The 15,501-nt window shown below is 39.0% G+C and overlaps 1 protein-coding gene across 3 annotated transcripts in view; it reads left to right on the forward strand.

The window, feature by feature from the left end:
• LOC103391910 (cyclic AMP-responsive element-binding protein 1-like) overlaps positions 1-15,501 on the forward strand; it is a 34,411-nt gene that overhangs the window by 7,738 nt on the left and 11,172 nt on the right. For 2 of the 3 annotated variants that reach the window (XM_008328369.3, XM_008328370.3), the window contains exons 2-4: positions 5,332-5,510; positions 7,121-7,157; positions 11,386-11,524. In XM_008328369.3, coding sequence (XP_008326591.1) covers positions 11,485-11,524 — 40 coding nt within the window. In that variant the 5' untranslated portion in view covers positions 5,332-5,510; positions 7,121-7,157; positions 11,386-11,484. The remainder of the gene's footprint in view (positions 1-5,331; positions 5,511-7,120; positions 7,158-11,385; positions 11,525-15,501) is intronic. The other variant, XM_025063774.1, reaches the window with a different exon arrangement.

Raw genomic sequence — 15,501 nt, forward strand, 5'->3', positions numbered from 1 at the left:
AGAAAACAATGAATCAGAGGCAGTGTAAGTGCAGAGTTGTGCCAGATGTTGGCAGTTAAACACCAAACAGATGGACAATGAACCGCTTCATCACACCAATATGCAAGGACCATATTCACCTCACTCTATTCCACTGAGAGGTTATTGAACTAAAGCACTGTCACTGTCAGCATCACTATCTCCTAATTGTCAGCAAAGATGTTGAGGCTCGTTTTACCCTAAACAAGCGACGTATTAACACCCTCTGTTTTGTGTTGTTAAATTATTTTGCTGCGCTGAACAACATGGAACAAATCTCTCTATATTTCAAAACAATGTTTCTCAACACCAGGAAATAAGTAATGTTGGTTTGACACATTTGACATGTGACCTGTGTGAAGCCAAGGGAGGAAGCTGCAGCTGAATGTCCGTGACCTCACAGCTGTTTTGGATGTCAGAGCTTTGGGAACTGCTTTGCTTGATATACAATGGCATAAAAATGCATTAGTAACTTGTGGCTTTTCTGCAGAAACTCTCTGCGCCTGGACTCTCGTGAGATGAACTGAAATACAATAGGAACTTGTTCTGTGGTCACATGAGTCCATGACTCATTTCAGGAAATATAGTTGTATATGTCAAAGAACAAAAAAGAAGCAGACTGGATTGAGGGAACGGGGCTCGTCAGGAGTCTGTATTTATGGAAAGGTACCAATCATATAATGAGGCTATTTTGGAATTTTAAAGAAATATATGCTTCAGCCGAGACAATGTCCTCGGAAAGTTTCAATCAGAACTTTCATGGAATTTTTAGCAGGATAATGCCAGACCATATTCTGACCACTGACAGAGACTTGACAGCTCTAGTCTCCGTTATACAGCAAAAATATTCAAATATTCCACCTACACCTATCAATTTTTGAAACTGTAGTTAGATTATGATTAACAAAAGACAAATGGGTCCATTAAAACATTAAGGTGCTTTTCCTTGTCTATTAGCCTGATATATAAAAGTCCAAATGCACTGCCAAATTAGAGATTAGGTTTTGAATTATAAGGAGTTTGAACTTTTCTGATATAGTAGTCGATTTAAAAAAACATAGCATTTTTACAATAAAAATTGCATGTGTATTTTCCCTCTTCAGGTCAAATTTGACTCTTGATTTCTGATGTTTTACAGTTGTCCGTCCTCCATATGTCCTTGTCGCACTCCTCTACTTTTTACTTTCTAATCTTCAATTCATCAGATTACCAGGCTTCTTCATTTATTTTAAATGTGCTCACGTTTTAATCTTCTCTGCACTCATCCTCCCTGTCTTTCCTCTTTGATTTGTCCTTTTACTCATCATCCACACGTCACTCTGTCCATCCTCATCCCATCTCTCTGTTTCTGTCACATCAGTTTTTTTCTGCAGTCTCTCAATGTCTCCATCCAGTTTCTTCAGCCACGACTCTGTCACACTAAGTTCGCTGCCCTTTCTGTCTCTTTTCCTTTTCTATTTCTCTTATCTGGCCTGTTTCCTCCCCTCTCGTTATTCTCTCCCTCCCTCCTTTCTCAGCCTCCTCCCTCATTTCTCTCCCTCCATCACCTCCCAGATAATGACAGGGGGGACAGGTGGAGGCCAGACCATCAGTACTACCAGTCTGCAAGTGTTTATGTGTGTGTGTGTCTTTTTTTAATGTGTGTATGTCAGCTACACACACACACACACAGATGGTGGACAGGGGTCCCTGCCGGCCGGACTGTCTGTCTGGTGATGGGGTGTTGTTGTTGTTGAGTGCACTCAGCCACACATGAATGGCTAGAGAGAGCACACACACACACACACGTATTCTCGCTACGTGGCACATATGGGGCTCAGCACCAAAACAAGTCACCTGCTATTCCAGTCACACACACTGAACTGAATAAGGATCACAGGGCCGTGGGACTGTCAATGCTGATTATGCATCATTTTCTCTGGTGTTTTTGAAAGCCACCACAAATAACAAGATTTAGAGTCTTATAATCAGCAAGAGCATCACTAATATGATCTTTGTTCCTGTTTAGCTCTTGATTCATGGTGGCTGCTCCCTAGAGAAAGAGCAATTACTGATAAAAAACAATTTAAACAGGAGGTTTCCTTAAAGAAAGGTCTCCGGGATCTGCTCCAGGTTTTGTCTTTTTGTCTGTCCTTGTCTTACTTTGTTTTTTAGCTCATGTACTTTTAAACCAACTAAACTCATGTTCTTGTGTGTGTACTGTCAACAGAACCCTTTGATGTCATTACTGCATATTCTTTTTGACCTGCAGTACGCGTACATGTCCAAACCATGTCAAAACTTACCTCTCTTCCTTTATCCAATCCTAACTTTGATTCATGATTAAATTCCACCTCCCTTGGCTGTTTACTTTGTAATCTAAAATATGGTAATAAACCCACAATAATGTATGGGTTTAAATGCATTTGGCCAGATTTGTCACATTTTCAATTATGATGTTGATATAAAAAAACTAGCTTTTTGTCACTTGGGTTGAAAATAAAAGAGAAATGATTGCCCAGAATCATTCAGGTGATTCAGGCCATTACTGATTTTTCTTGCCAGCGTTTTAAGCATCTTTTTTTTTTTTTTTTTTTTACATACGCATGAGTTAGACAAAAACTCCAAAAAACCAAGCTTATCTGGTTTTCAACTTCTGGAAACCAGATAACTTACTGTCACAACAGACACAACACTCTCTTGTTACACTCTCTCTTCAGATAAGAAAAATTCTATACCAGGAAAAAGAGAGATTGAACTCCGATCTGAAGAATAGGGAACACACTGACTCCCATGTTATCTGATTATCAGCACAACCTGGTATCTCTGAGGAAGCTGCTCATATCTGTGAACGTAGGAAGCAAATGTTCCTGGTTCTGAGTTGAATAACGTAAATGACATTAATGATTTACTTTAACAACCAGTTAAAAAGTGAAAAAAACAATCAAATGAGGCAATAAATGGGGTATTTTCTTTACTCACCAACTAAAAAAAGCAACGCTTAGAGGAACAGATCACACTGTGTACATTGTGTACTGAATACTCTGTACTACTACAATTTCTCAAGTCATTCATTGACCCATAAATCATTTACCAGTTTGGGTCAAAGATTCATAAAAATAATTATTCCAATGTAGCTCCATTGTAAGAATTTACGAAACAAATTTGTATTTTGTGCCTGTTTAGGTGAAAAGTTCATACTGAGAGAATAAACATGTATATTTTATTTCAAGAGAACAACATATTTTATATGTACAGGTACAATTTTTTTAATGAAACCTCATTTCAGATCACAGTCCTTCATGCCGTGAAGGCATTAGATGCTACGTTTTGTTACATATAAATGGGTGATTTTAATGTAAATAGGGTTCTGGTCTAAAAACATAGGACCCAGGAGGCAGAGGTCATGAGGTCATTGATCATTTGTCTGTTGCTATAAGTCATAACATGAACCGTGTTCTCTCAGCTCTCTCTCTGATTCTACTTCAGAACATCAGTTCAACAGTGATGTCACCAATCAAATACCTCCCCCGCATCCCCCCCCCCCCCCCCCCCCCCCCCCCCCTGTTCCTGGAAGACTATTCCCATGTGTGTGTGTGTGTGTGTGTGTGTGCTCACCTGGGACTGTCAGAACAATCAAGTCTGTTCTTTTGAAGGTAATTAGCCTCATTATACAGTTTGTTGGTTTCATTTCCTGGATGCATTCTCATTGTTTAATTAGCAGCTGTTGTTGGGAAGTCATTCTGGAAAACATAACCCATAATAGTTTAATGTACATTTGCAGATACTCATATGATGCTTGAACTGAATCTAATTTCTGTAGTAATTATTTTAATTTTAAAAAGAATCAAAGAAAATGTGTAGTAATGATGACAGAACAGAAATAACAAACATGTTAGGCCAACGATGACTAAGGCTAAATTGTCAAACACATCCATTATCTACCACTAGCTGTCAAACAGTTGACAGGAAACTAAAGATGGTGAGAAAAGGTAATTAGCTAAAATATTTGTTCCAATGATCCAAAATTAACCCCAATGTTGATAGTAGATTCATTGTAAAAAAAAAAAAAAAAGAATTAACAGGCCACATGAACACAAATAATAATGCAACGTTTGAGCCAAACATGAATTGAATCTGAATTTTGGCTGCTGGGTTTTCTCCTAACCTCACCTCGGTGTCAATGCACTGAAAAGGCGATCCATATCTGGATAACCAGCAAAAAACTCATATTTTCTCCCTAACCCACATCCTCAGAGAATTCCATCAAACTCCCTGATTTACTTTTTGACTTATGCTGCTCAAAGACAGACAAATGTGACTACCTGCTGAAGGTAATGGCTAAAAAACCCATAAAGACATGGCAGATCAATCAGTTCACTTACAGTGAGTCAAAATCATTTTTTCCATTGACTCAGTGTAGAAAAAGCATTTTTCTTTTTGACGACCACCTTCACACCTTTCATCCGTTCACACCAATTCACTCACACACACACCCAATAAACGTCTTTCAAGCACTTCTTTTATCACACATCAATTATTACCAGTTACACACTGACGCCACAGGGGTTAAGTGTGTTGCCAAGCAGAGTCTGGGCTTAAACCCCCGACCCTCCTATTAGAATGCAACCGACTCTACCTACTGATACACAGCCGCAACATCATTAATCCATGTTTATCTGACGTGTGTAGTTGTTTTAGTAATGTGCTGTATTAACATTTACAGACAAAACACATAAACATAGCAACACCGAGTGAGTAAATACATACAGTGAAGAGGGTGTTAATGAATTTGTCAACAGCTGTAACTCCTCCTCTGGGATTCCATTAGTGAATGCCTGCATATACTATAGTGCACATAAATGATAAATAAAGGGCCTTAAAATAAAGTGTTACCCAGCAGGGATTTGTAACAGTTTTGGGAAAGGCGCTGACAAATGAGGTCACTCTGCCGTTGGAGGTGACACGTCATAAAACATTTCCTTTTGTTGTTCTAAAGGGCAATCTTACAAACTGTGTGTTTTGTCATTCAGTCAGGAGGCTTTTTTTCCAGTCTTCGTGTGTCCAGCAATTATAATTGAATAATTGAGAGAAGTCTTGGGGGAAAGAAATATTATTGGGTGATGATGTGTGTATGTGCACATCTGTTTGTTTGTGTGTGTGTGTGCGCGCGCTGCTATCACTTTTCAGCTCACTACATCAGCAGGAGCTGTCAGATCAGCATCACTTCTTGCCAGTCAGATTAAAGATGTTACAGCAGCAGCATCCTGTCCAGCAGCTGCGCAGCTGCAGATAGATCACACTCTGTTTACCTCTCCTCTGCCTCTTCCTCAGTCTCTGTCTCCACGGGACACCGCTGATCCATCACCTGACATGAGGGGGACAGGAGGGACAATGTCAAAGCCTCACCATGGTCACTAATGCAGAGGCGAAGATTGAAATAAAGCCACAGGCTGAAACACAAATGGACCAGAAGCAGAGACGGTTGCCGAGGAAATTGATGGGGCGGAAAGGTAAAACCTGAAAATGACATTTTGCTGGTTTATTACGACTCATAAAACGAACCACTTACTCTCTTCCCGACACAATTGTGCTTTCGTCCTCCAACCTAAATTGTACCAGCCCATAGTAAAGTTTCCAAACACACCATATATTTCAGACTGATTCGTGCATGTGAGTTGATTTACAAGATATTGTGAATATTTTTATGAATGACTGAATCATGAAACCATAAAAAAGTTCATAAAATGTTCATAATATGATCATTTGTCTACATTAAGGCAGCGCGCCTGCTCTGTTTGTCCTATGGGAAAGATTCCAGATCATTATTGTGGGAAATTATTTCTGGAACAACTGCTATTATTTAACAGACCATATTAATGTTGTTATAAATCCACACAACATTCCTGGGCCTAAACATTTGTTTAGTTATTTAAATGTATCATATCCTGAACGATAGAATGGTCGGAGCCTTGACCAAAACTGGACAGTGTCTGATTCACGGATAAATAAAAAACTAGGGATGTCCAATAATAGGATAATTCTACAGTATCTGAATAGAATAGAATAGAATAGAATAGAATAGTCTTAATTGTCATTGTACTACGGGGGTACAACGAAATTGAAGAAGAGTCGTTATCGGGTTTTCCCCCAATAATGAAAACTCGAAAATGCAATACCTGGGTTTCGCCAAATGCGTTGGAATCAATCACTTGAGATGTTTACATCAGTTTTGGGGAAACGTGTATCAGTATCGGTTGATATCGGAAACAGAAATTAAGCATTTGGACAACTTTGGAATATTGGAATATAGAAGTTAACGCCACGCAACTCTACAAAAAACCTAATCTGTCAAAGTTATTTTAGACAAGTAAACACTACATCTATGTGTGTATATTAGTGAAAGAACAAACAACAGTCATTGTATTATGGAAGGTCATTCAGTGATGCATATACAGTTACTGCTTAATAACTTTACAGCTCCAGAATATTTGTTTTGACAAAAGACACCTTCATGTTTTATCCTTTGCCAGGTGAAATAGTTTTAACGTAGGACAAAAATGAAGTGCATATCAATACAATAGTATCAACATAGTCCAAACTACCCACTAAAACCCACACTGTGTGACATAAAACAGTTTTATTCTGGAAGCACCATCAAGTCAACATCATATTCGTCCCGGTCTGAGGGAACAAGCAGGCGACTAAACAACTGTGCAGAGTTTTACGGAGTGTGACACGGCCCTGTGAAGGTCACTCATCCGTGCAAACAATATGGCATCCAGGAACAAACACAGAAGCACACACGCGCGTACACACAGAGCGCAAGACAATGATATGAAGACACACACAAGGATATCAGATGCGGACATGAATAAATCCATAAAGTAGCTGTGAAATATGAGATGCTCTATATGACCCAAGAGAAACATTTCACGGTTAGGAACAATGAAATCTGGAGGAGGCGCAGACAGATGCACACACAGAGGACATGCACATAAATGTAAACAGGTACTTCAGACAGATGATGAACAGCCACAGTTTATTTTTACTGAGGGCCACAAATGCAGTGTTTGTGTTCAGTCATTCATTCATTCATCTTCCTCCACTTTTTCCTTTTAAGGATGCGGGGGAACCAGGAGCTAGTGCAGTGACATCAGGTAAAAGACAGCTCACCATGGACAGTCTCTCACAGGGACAGGCGTAGAGATAAACAGCCATTTACAGTCACACTCATGACTGCAGTTTAAGGCAGGGCTTTTCAAACATTTTCAAATGGGAACCTTGTTTTACTGTAGAGAAATACCCACAAAATAATTATAAATATCTGCAGATTCTTTTGAGGGCAAAACATGCCTTTATCTCTTGCAAATATGATAAATCCAAATCACTAAAGGAGAATTTGACACCAATGTTTTGTTTTGTTTTTTAAAGTCAGATTTCATGAGGAACGTGGATAGGTGAAACAGGATAAAGTAGTTTCAGTGTTGTTGACTGGATGGCAAGTGAAAACACAGGCTAATGTGAGAGCTGTTAGTCCTAAAGCTAGCCCAGAAATTGCTTTAAGTACTAGAGAGAGCTAGTTAAGTTATAATAATGATATTAAAACATGGCTTAAAAGAGCTTAAAGCCAATTACAGAAATGATTAAAAAGTTTGAAACAGGAAAACTAAGTGTAACTTAGTGTGTAACTTTCTGTTAGCCTGTTTGACAAAATAGTCAAACAGCTAAGAAATAATGTTGTTTTTAATATCTGATATTTTTTAAAAAGAGAATTGGATGACTGAAGATAGGAAGCAGCTTTATTTCAATTAATAATTAATTAATTAACTACAACCACAAATAATGATAAATATGATGTGCCAGGGAATAACAGTGGGTGAAAATGTCCCGTGCCACCAAGGAACATCAGACCAGACCTTGATTTCCCTAAAAGCTTCCTATATAATCTTATCCTAATCTGCATGTCTTTGTGGGCTCTCCTTTATGCTCTGGTTTGGTCTCCACCAGCTCCTGAGAAAAATACTATAGACAGTTTATGTGCAGATAATGTGATTTGCCTGTTAATGTCTAATTAGTTGTGCTTAATGTGCCCTTTAGTGTAACTGTATTACTGTACGGTGTCAGTTTTGTGCACACTAGCACAACAGAAAAAAAAAAGTTTCTTAGTGTGTGTGTGCGTACGTGCATGCGTGTGTGTGTGCACACTGGCTATGGAAGGAGTCCCAGTCTCTGTCCACGCTTCTCCACTGGGTCCATGAATAATGCAGAATTCACATTTTCAAGCCACTTCCTCTTTCTCCCCCCCACCCCCCATCCTTTTCCTCTCCTCCCTCCACCTCTTACGACCCATGTGCAATAGTAAAAATAGAACTGCAAGCTTTCGCTCCGATGTTTATACCGTCGTGACCCTCTCTCTCTCTCCCTCTTTTTCCTGACATGAGGTTATTGCTCTCATTCATCTCAGCCTTTTCTCCCCATTCTCCATGGGAGCTGTGGAGGAGAAACAAGAGAGGAGGTTGTCAGGCCAGACTTAGAGCAAGAAAAGAAGGTCCTGCGGTATATAGATACTTCATCTCCATATCTTTATTATGTACCTCATAAAAATAGCCTTGCTTAGGCCTCCATCTCTGCCGCTGCTGCTGCCTCCTCTCACCTCCCACTCCTTCTCCTCCTCTGCATAGACTCTGCTCAGGAGAATTGAGAGACCGCTCCGTCCAGACATTTATGTAGAGACAAGAAAGCGCAGACAGAAAAATGAGGCGTCTGCTCCTTCAATGAAAAGCAGGAACTTTAATTGTTCCTAGTCAGAACATGAATATAATCATGAAGTACGGAGATGGAGGAACCAATGGGAACTCGTTTCATCTACATTTGTTTATTTAATATAGATCTCTTAATTTTTTACATTGTAAAATATTATTAAGTTTTGTCATTTTGTATAAAGGAGCAGATATATGAAAAATTAATGGTAAACTAACATCACGATGAGTGATTTCTGTGTCGTTTTTGTAATTGATTATAAACATTTTTTTGCGTAGAGGCAATAAAATATACTGCCTTGTTGTTTATGCATTATTTATAGGATAAACAAGAGCTTTAATGTAAATGGGAACAAACTCATTTGCATAATTATAATGTCAGTAAATCAAAATAATCTCTAATAGGTGAAAAGATTTTAGCAGTGAAGAGCGATGAAGAGCGCTAAAGGATCATTTTGGTCAAATGCAAGACAAGCTTTGTCATTGGACGGTCATGATAATGAATGAGAAGACAAATGAGCCACACATCTGTCAGAACGGATGCTACAAAGACCGCTAGTCCTGCAAATACTCCGCAGCAGCAGATTCAAAGTAGATTGTTTTGGATTGTTTGTATTATAACTGAAATACTGGAATACTTACTGAACAGCAAGTATGTACTGTAATTATAATACACATTAATAATACAGGGACATAGTATGTAGATGCCTGGCTTTAAATTGTTTTATAAATACTGAGATAGATTTGTGCTGTTTTGTCTTGTTAGGACACGGTCCATGTTGCATTATACTTGATATTATATTTGGAGCATATTTAAAGGCCAATGACCAGTCTCTGTAAGGTTCAATTCTGTCATCATTTATACATCAAAAGTTCAAATAAGAGACATAAAACAACCTTCCTTCATATGTACTTTGTGACAGACATAAATATCGCTGCTCTCAAATCCTTTGCCGAAGACCTAAACGTCATTCTCAGTAGTGTTACTACGCCTCATTGTGTCAACCTTGGCATATATCCAACCCCTCACATCAACAACATCACAAAAAAAACATTTCTTGACCTCTGGACCTCTGGACCATTGTTTGTCTCTGCCCGTCACTCTTCTTCTCTGCAGCAGAAACTCTCAATCACCCCTGCATCCCTCTCCAGACTACAGCAGCAGTAGTTTCTACTGATAATCTTTCAAACTTCTCAACAAACTTCCACATGTGCAGAACGCTTCTTCACATACAGTACACCACCTGCTCTCATAACCCCGTCACCTCTTTCTTCAAGAACCTCTGCGAGCTCCCCATGCTGCACCTTATTCAGCACAAACTCCGACTTCTCTCTCACAAAGCTATAATCAGACCCTTTTCTCATCCCGCTGACCTTTTTCGCTTCCACACTCCTGCCGCTGCATCTGCTCCTCCAATGTTCACCTCCTCTCACCAATGTGCTAAGGAGTAAACCTGGAGCAACAGAGCCATCTCTGTAGTTGAACTGCCTTTTTATTCACTTCTCTTGATGTTTTGATGACATTTAAATGGTGCTATGTTAAAAACTGTCTGATTAAAATGGATCTTGATACTGAATCAATAACAGAAATTAATCCAACTCTCAGAGCCATATTGAATCTGTAGTATTTGACATATTGCTCTGATGGTCACATGATGTCACATGACTTCCCCACAGTCATGATTATGACTACAGTTATGATTATGACATCAGCATCTCATCTTCAGAGTCAGAGGGCAAGTGGAGAAACTCTGAGTAGGCAGGTCCCTACCAAAATTATTTCTAAAGCAACTTGAAAAAATTGGGAAAATAATGTTGACATTTTTTAATAACTAAAATTGAACACCTTTCACCACATCCCCTCTTTGTCCTTTGTCCAATATATTATAGCATCGTAGCATGTCTCCCCACTGTCTTATATCTAAATTGTCCCTTTTTTCTGTCACACATCCCCCATGAGACTCGTCTCCATCCATTTCACCCTGGCTGCATCCTTTTCCTCACCTCTCTTGTGCACTTTTCATTACTTTGGACCAATATATAAGAATTGATTATATATAAAAAAGAATATATAAAAAGTGGAAAACCCAATAAAACAGACTGACATTTAACTTGAGCTAATTAACTAATTGATGGGAACCTGATGTCCAAACACTGGGATTTGATTCCTGCACAACAGTGATTCTGGATTTCCAGGATTAGCAGTAATATCCCTAAAACACATAGTGCACTGGGAAGATTCATAAATTTAATATCACTCCCGACATGAAAGCTGTCAATCAAATGGAGTCTATTTGATGAACAAACAAGTTTACCTTCCACCAAGTAACCTTTGGCTTGTGCAAAGAAACTGTAGAGATTGATATTGTACTGTGAGTATATTGTAAACATAACCTTTACGCTTCACGCCTCTGTCTTAGCACTAATTTCTGAACCTCTGTACCGTCAATGGTGGGCTTTTGAGACCACAGATGTGATGTGATGACTGTGTGACAGTACTTTCTGTGAAGTAAGGGAGAAAAATTGTTCAAGTCGAAAGACAAAGTGAAAAATTAGAAGATGAGGACACACTTGGTTGATAAAGGTCTTACTTCTCTCCGTGTCTCGTTTTCTACTCCTTTAAAAGGTCATGGAGGAAATAAGAAAAAGATGGATGAAGCTGTTGGAACCAGCGTATGTGTGAACCTTCATACACTCCTGTGTGCCCGTAGCATCTTGATGCAAGATGACACACAAAGTAACAGCACCGCAGACTCAGATTTCAGGTACGTTTGCTGCTGTTTTGACTGAAACACATCATGTCCTTGAGAGAGTGCTGAGAGCAGAGAGTATATTCTGGATGAAGAGAGCAGTGTGTGCTGTACGTTCTCTGTCTCTGCCTCAGACAGCATTTGTCTTACTGTAATGCACCAAGGCTCCGATGCCCTGGATGTATGGATAAAGCTATAGAAGATGAAAAGCCTTTTGTGCTGTTCTTTGCGTCCTGATATATGATGTCTAGCTAACTTTTAGTAATCTTTTGTTTCAAATTCATGTTTGTTTGGGGGTTGATTTTTTATTTTATTATTATTACTTTATAATTTGGCAAACATTTTTGTGGCTTTACTTTGATTTTTCTCTATTTTTGGCATTATTTGCATTTCATCTACATATCTAGCTTTTTTACTCTCTAGGATCGAGTTTTCTTGTTTTTGTCCTTGTTTAAATTATTTCCTGGCTAAACATTTTACTCTCTTTTCCCCCACATTTTAACTAGCCCTCGTCCATCTTCCTAACTTATCTTTTTCTTATCTGATTTATGTTACCGTAGAGATATGAAAATGTTTTTGAGAAGCATCTGCCCACATCAAATGGCTTACTTTAATTAATTTAGTTAGCCTGTGACAGGTAAATATTTTTAATCTAACACCTGAAAAAATGTAATTTAAGGTACATTTTCTCTCATTTGTAAAATATTATCTAAATTTTCCTTTGCATTTTCCTCTTCTCCAGCCTGTGTGTTCTAAGGGAGGTAATATTTAACACACTAAAGCAAAGATTAAAGCACCTTATTCTAAGTACGTTTCCTCCAGTGACTACACAGAAACACAAAATCAACCTCCATGGCGTTTTTAAAGGCCCACAGAATGGCGTGTAACACACTGTAGCCTGCAGATACAAGTGTTGTGAAGGAATCAAAGAGGCTGCCTTTGCACCCTTTGTGAATATGAATCATATCACATATAGACTGTCACACCTTCTCTTTGACCATTTACCACGGCAGTTTTTTTCCCCTAAATTACCCCCGGACATGCTGCCGTCTCCAAAGCTTTTTCAAAGAGGCATTTGATTCCCTGTTTTTCTTTTCGTTAGACATGTCTTTGTGTCTTTCGTCTTCTATTTTTTTCTTCTCTTTTCTTTCATGCAGAGAACCTTGGCGACTGAAAGGGAGTGTTGGCGCAGTCTGCATTTATTCAAAGTGAAAAGACATGACATGCAAGGAGAGTAGGAGAGAGAAAAGGAGAGGAGCCATGAGTTGACGAAAGAATCCTAGAGAAGAGAAGGCTCAGGGAGAGGAGAGGGGAGGATAGGAGAGGACAGGAGAGGAGAAGAGAGGGCAGGAGAGGAGAGGAGGAGAGGAGGGGAGAGGGCAGGAGAGGAAGGGACTAAACGGGACAGGAATAGGAGAGGAGAGGACTAAGGAGAGAGAAGACGGGGGAGACATCCAGAAAAAATACAGAGAAGTGAACTAAAGGCAACAAGGTGGGAAATTAAAAGGGCAAAAGTATAAATGAGAGAGAGAAAAGGATGGGAGTAAAACATGAGGAGAACAAAAAGGAAAATGAGGGAATGCAGCGAAAAAAGGAACCAGACGTGTGAAAAGAGATGAGAAGGAAGTAGAGACGTAAAAGATTACAGAGGAGAGGAGAAGGAAAGAGAGGACAGACGGAGAATGAGAAGCCAGTCGTCCTNTCCCTCTCTCCCTCTCTCCTCCAACTGAGCCTCCTTTCTCAAGGTCAATCACGCACACACACGCATACACACAGGCAGGCAGGTTGGCAGACGCTGTACACACACACACACACACACTCACGTTTTAGTCTAGCTCAAGTAGAAAAGATGCCTTCTGCCTGCTTTTCTGTCTCTGACTCTCTCTACTAACCAGCCAAGTCTCAGTCAACCATCTGGAGATAAAAACACAACCCTTGTCTCACACACACACACAAACACACACAATTGTGTGTTTGTGTGTGTGTTTATGATAATAAACCAAATGCTTCTATTGATTCTTTCTCACTCCATGTCTGTCATCGTGTGTGTGTGTGTGTATGTGTGTGTGTGTGTGGGTGGGTGTGTGTGTCATGATGGAGAGCTCCGTTTTCTCTAGCTCTTTAAAATACTCTTCTATTCTCATCCAGTCTTGAGTGTACTACTTCATGAAGTATTATAAAGTAAAAAATATTTAATGATACTTTCAGAGTACTTTCCTGTCTAAAGAGATAATGATTCAATGTTTCCAAATGTTGGATTACATTTTTGTACAAGATTTTGCAAAAGTGGACAAATTTAATGGAGCAGCTGTTTAAACTGAAGGCTAAATCCTCAGTGTTAGAAAAGTCAGTTCAAGGTCCTATTCCTATTGAATTTTCTTCTTCCAAAGTGAAGACCTAGGCATACACAGAAACTCTGTCCTTTGACCAGTGAATGAGGTGTATGAGTTTAATACTGTCAAAAAAGGCATTAAAACCATCTCTTATACAAATCGTGAAACTTTCTGAGTTTGGATTTTGCGTCAATATTTGTCCGTTACCGTTTATAACAAGGACTCATTGAAGTGCTTTTGAATTATTCAGTCCTTGAAGTCTTTTGTGAATAAAATTTGTGTCGATTTTTGAGACACTGCTATGATTGAAGTGAGACGCTATCGTCTCCACAAGGGATTTCATAGATGAAGGGTCAAGTTCAACACCCAGAGACATTCACTCTTTTATAAATACTAAGAAATAGTTCCAGTGTCACCGCATCACAAGTAGTTACAGAAAGTCCTGTCATGTACATGTACATGGTCTGTTCCTGTAGAATTATATATATATATATATATAGTTCACTGTGAAATACTTGGATGATCTCGTTTTATATTATATATTATATATATATATATTATTCTCACAATCTTGGCCCAGAATTAGTTAAAAGAGTTTTTCAAAGTAAAAAAGATGAAGAAATAAAACTAAATACCAGTTTATGTTCACTAAAACAGAGCAGCTCTGAATTTGAGGGTGTTGCATCATGTGCACCCCTAAAAAAACATATTTTGGGAGAATTTCAAGATGGCTACATGAAATTTGAATCACCCATGTTTTATGCATCCCACCTTCCCACTATCTTCTCCACTTTAAACTTCATTGACAACTTTCTCACAGCATGATGATGAAAATTACATTCCCGAACCGCTTCATACCTGCAAAAGTCTCCTCCAGTCAAAGAATGTGAAATTACAGCATGATTCAACTCCAGTCAATCTGCATGCAAACGCATTCTTTCCCCCAGTGCTTAGAAAAGGAGGGGTTAATCTGTGATGTGGTTCAAGTCCTGTGGCGTGACCTGGCCCAGAGTGATGCTGAAGCAGAAATAAGTTGCATTGCATCCTGTCAGAAAAGAAGGTTTTCTTCTAAACTCTTTTAGTCCTGAGTGCAGGGATGTGCAGTTATCCAGTAAATAGTTGGAGGATCTGCTACTTGAAAATTTTATGGTCGAACGTGTATCTGAGAATACCAAAATGTCTTTAACTTTAGTGTCAAGCACATCCTACGCATCCCATAATGCACCTGTATAGCATCTTTCATTACAAGGCTGTTTTTCAATCTTTGGAAAGCTTCATTTAGAGCTGCTGAATGCATTATTCAACTGTTTCCACAGGCTCCTAGATGAACTCCCTGTGACAAGTAAATTGAACCCCATGTGAAAAATTGCTGTGCGTGCCTTTAATGCAGAACGTGCCACTATTAGACCTGGATTGCATAAAACCACTTTGAACTTGCTCTGATTGCTCCACTGTGGGCAATGATATCCTTTAGTTCTATGATCTTCTTTCGTCTCTTTATTACTTTCTGTGCATTTTTAGCCCAATGATGTTTCCCACTGTCTTTCTATTCCCAGATACGGTATATTTTTGTACAAATTCAATTTCTTGTCACTGACTCTGGCTCCCCAAAGAGACCTTGGATGTCTTTGTCCAAGTTTTCGTCCATCGAGTGATTTG

The sequence above is a fragment of the Cynoglossus semilaevis genome, chromosome 16 (assembly GCF_000523025.1).
Source record: "Cynoglossus semilaevis isolate Cse_v1.0 chromosome 16, Cse_v1.0, whole genome shotgun sequence".
NCBI classification, from domain to species: Eukaryota; Metazoa; Chordata; class Actinopteri; order Pleuronectiformes; family Cynoglossidae; genus Cynoglossus; species Cynoglossus semilaevis.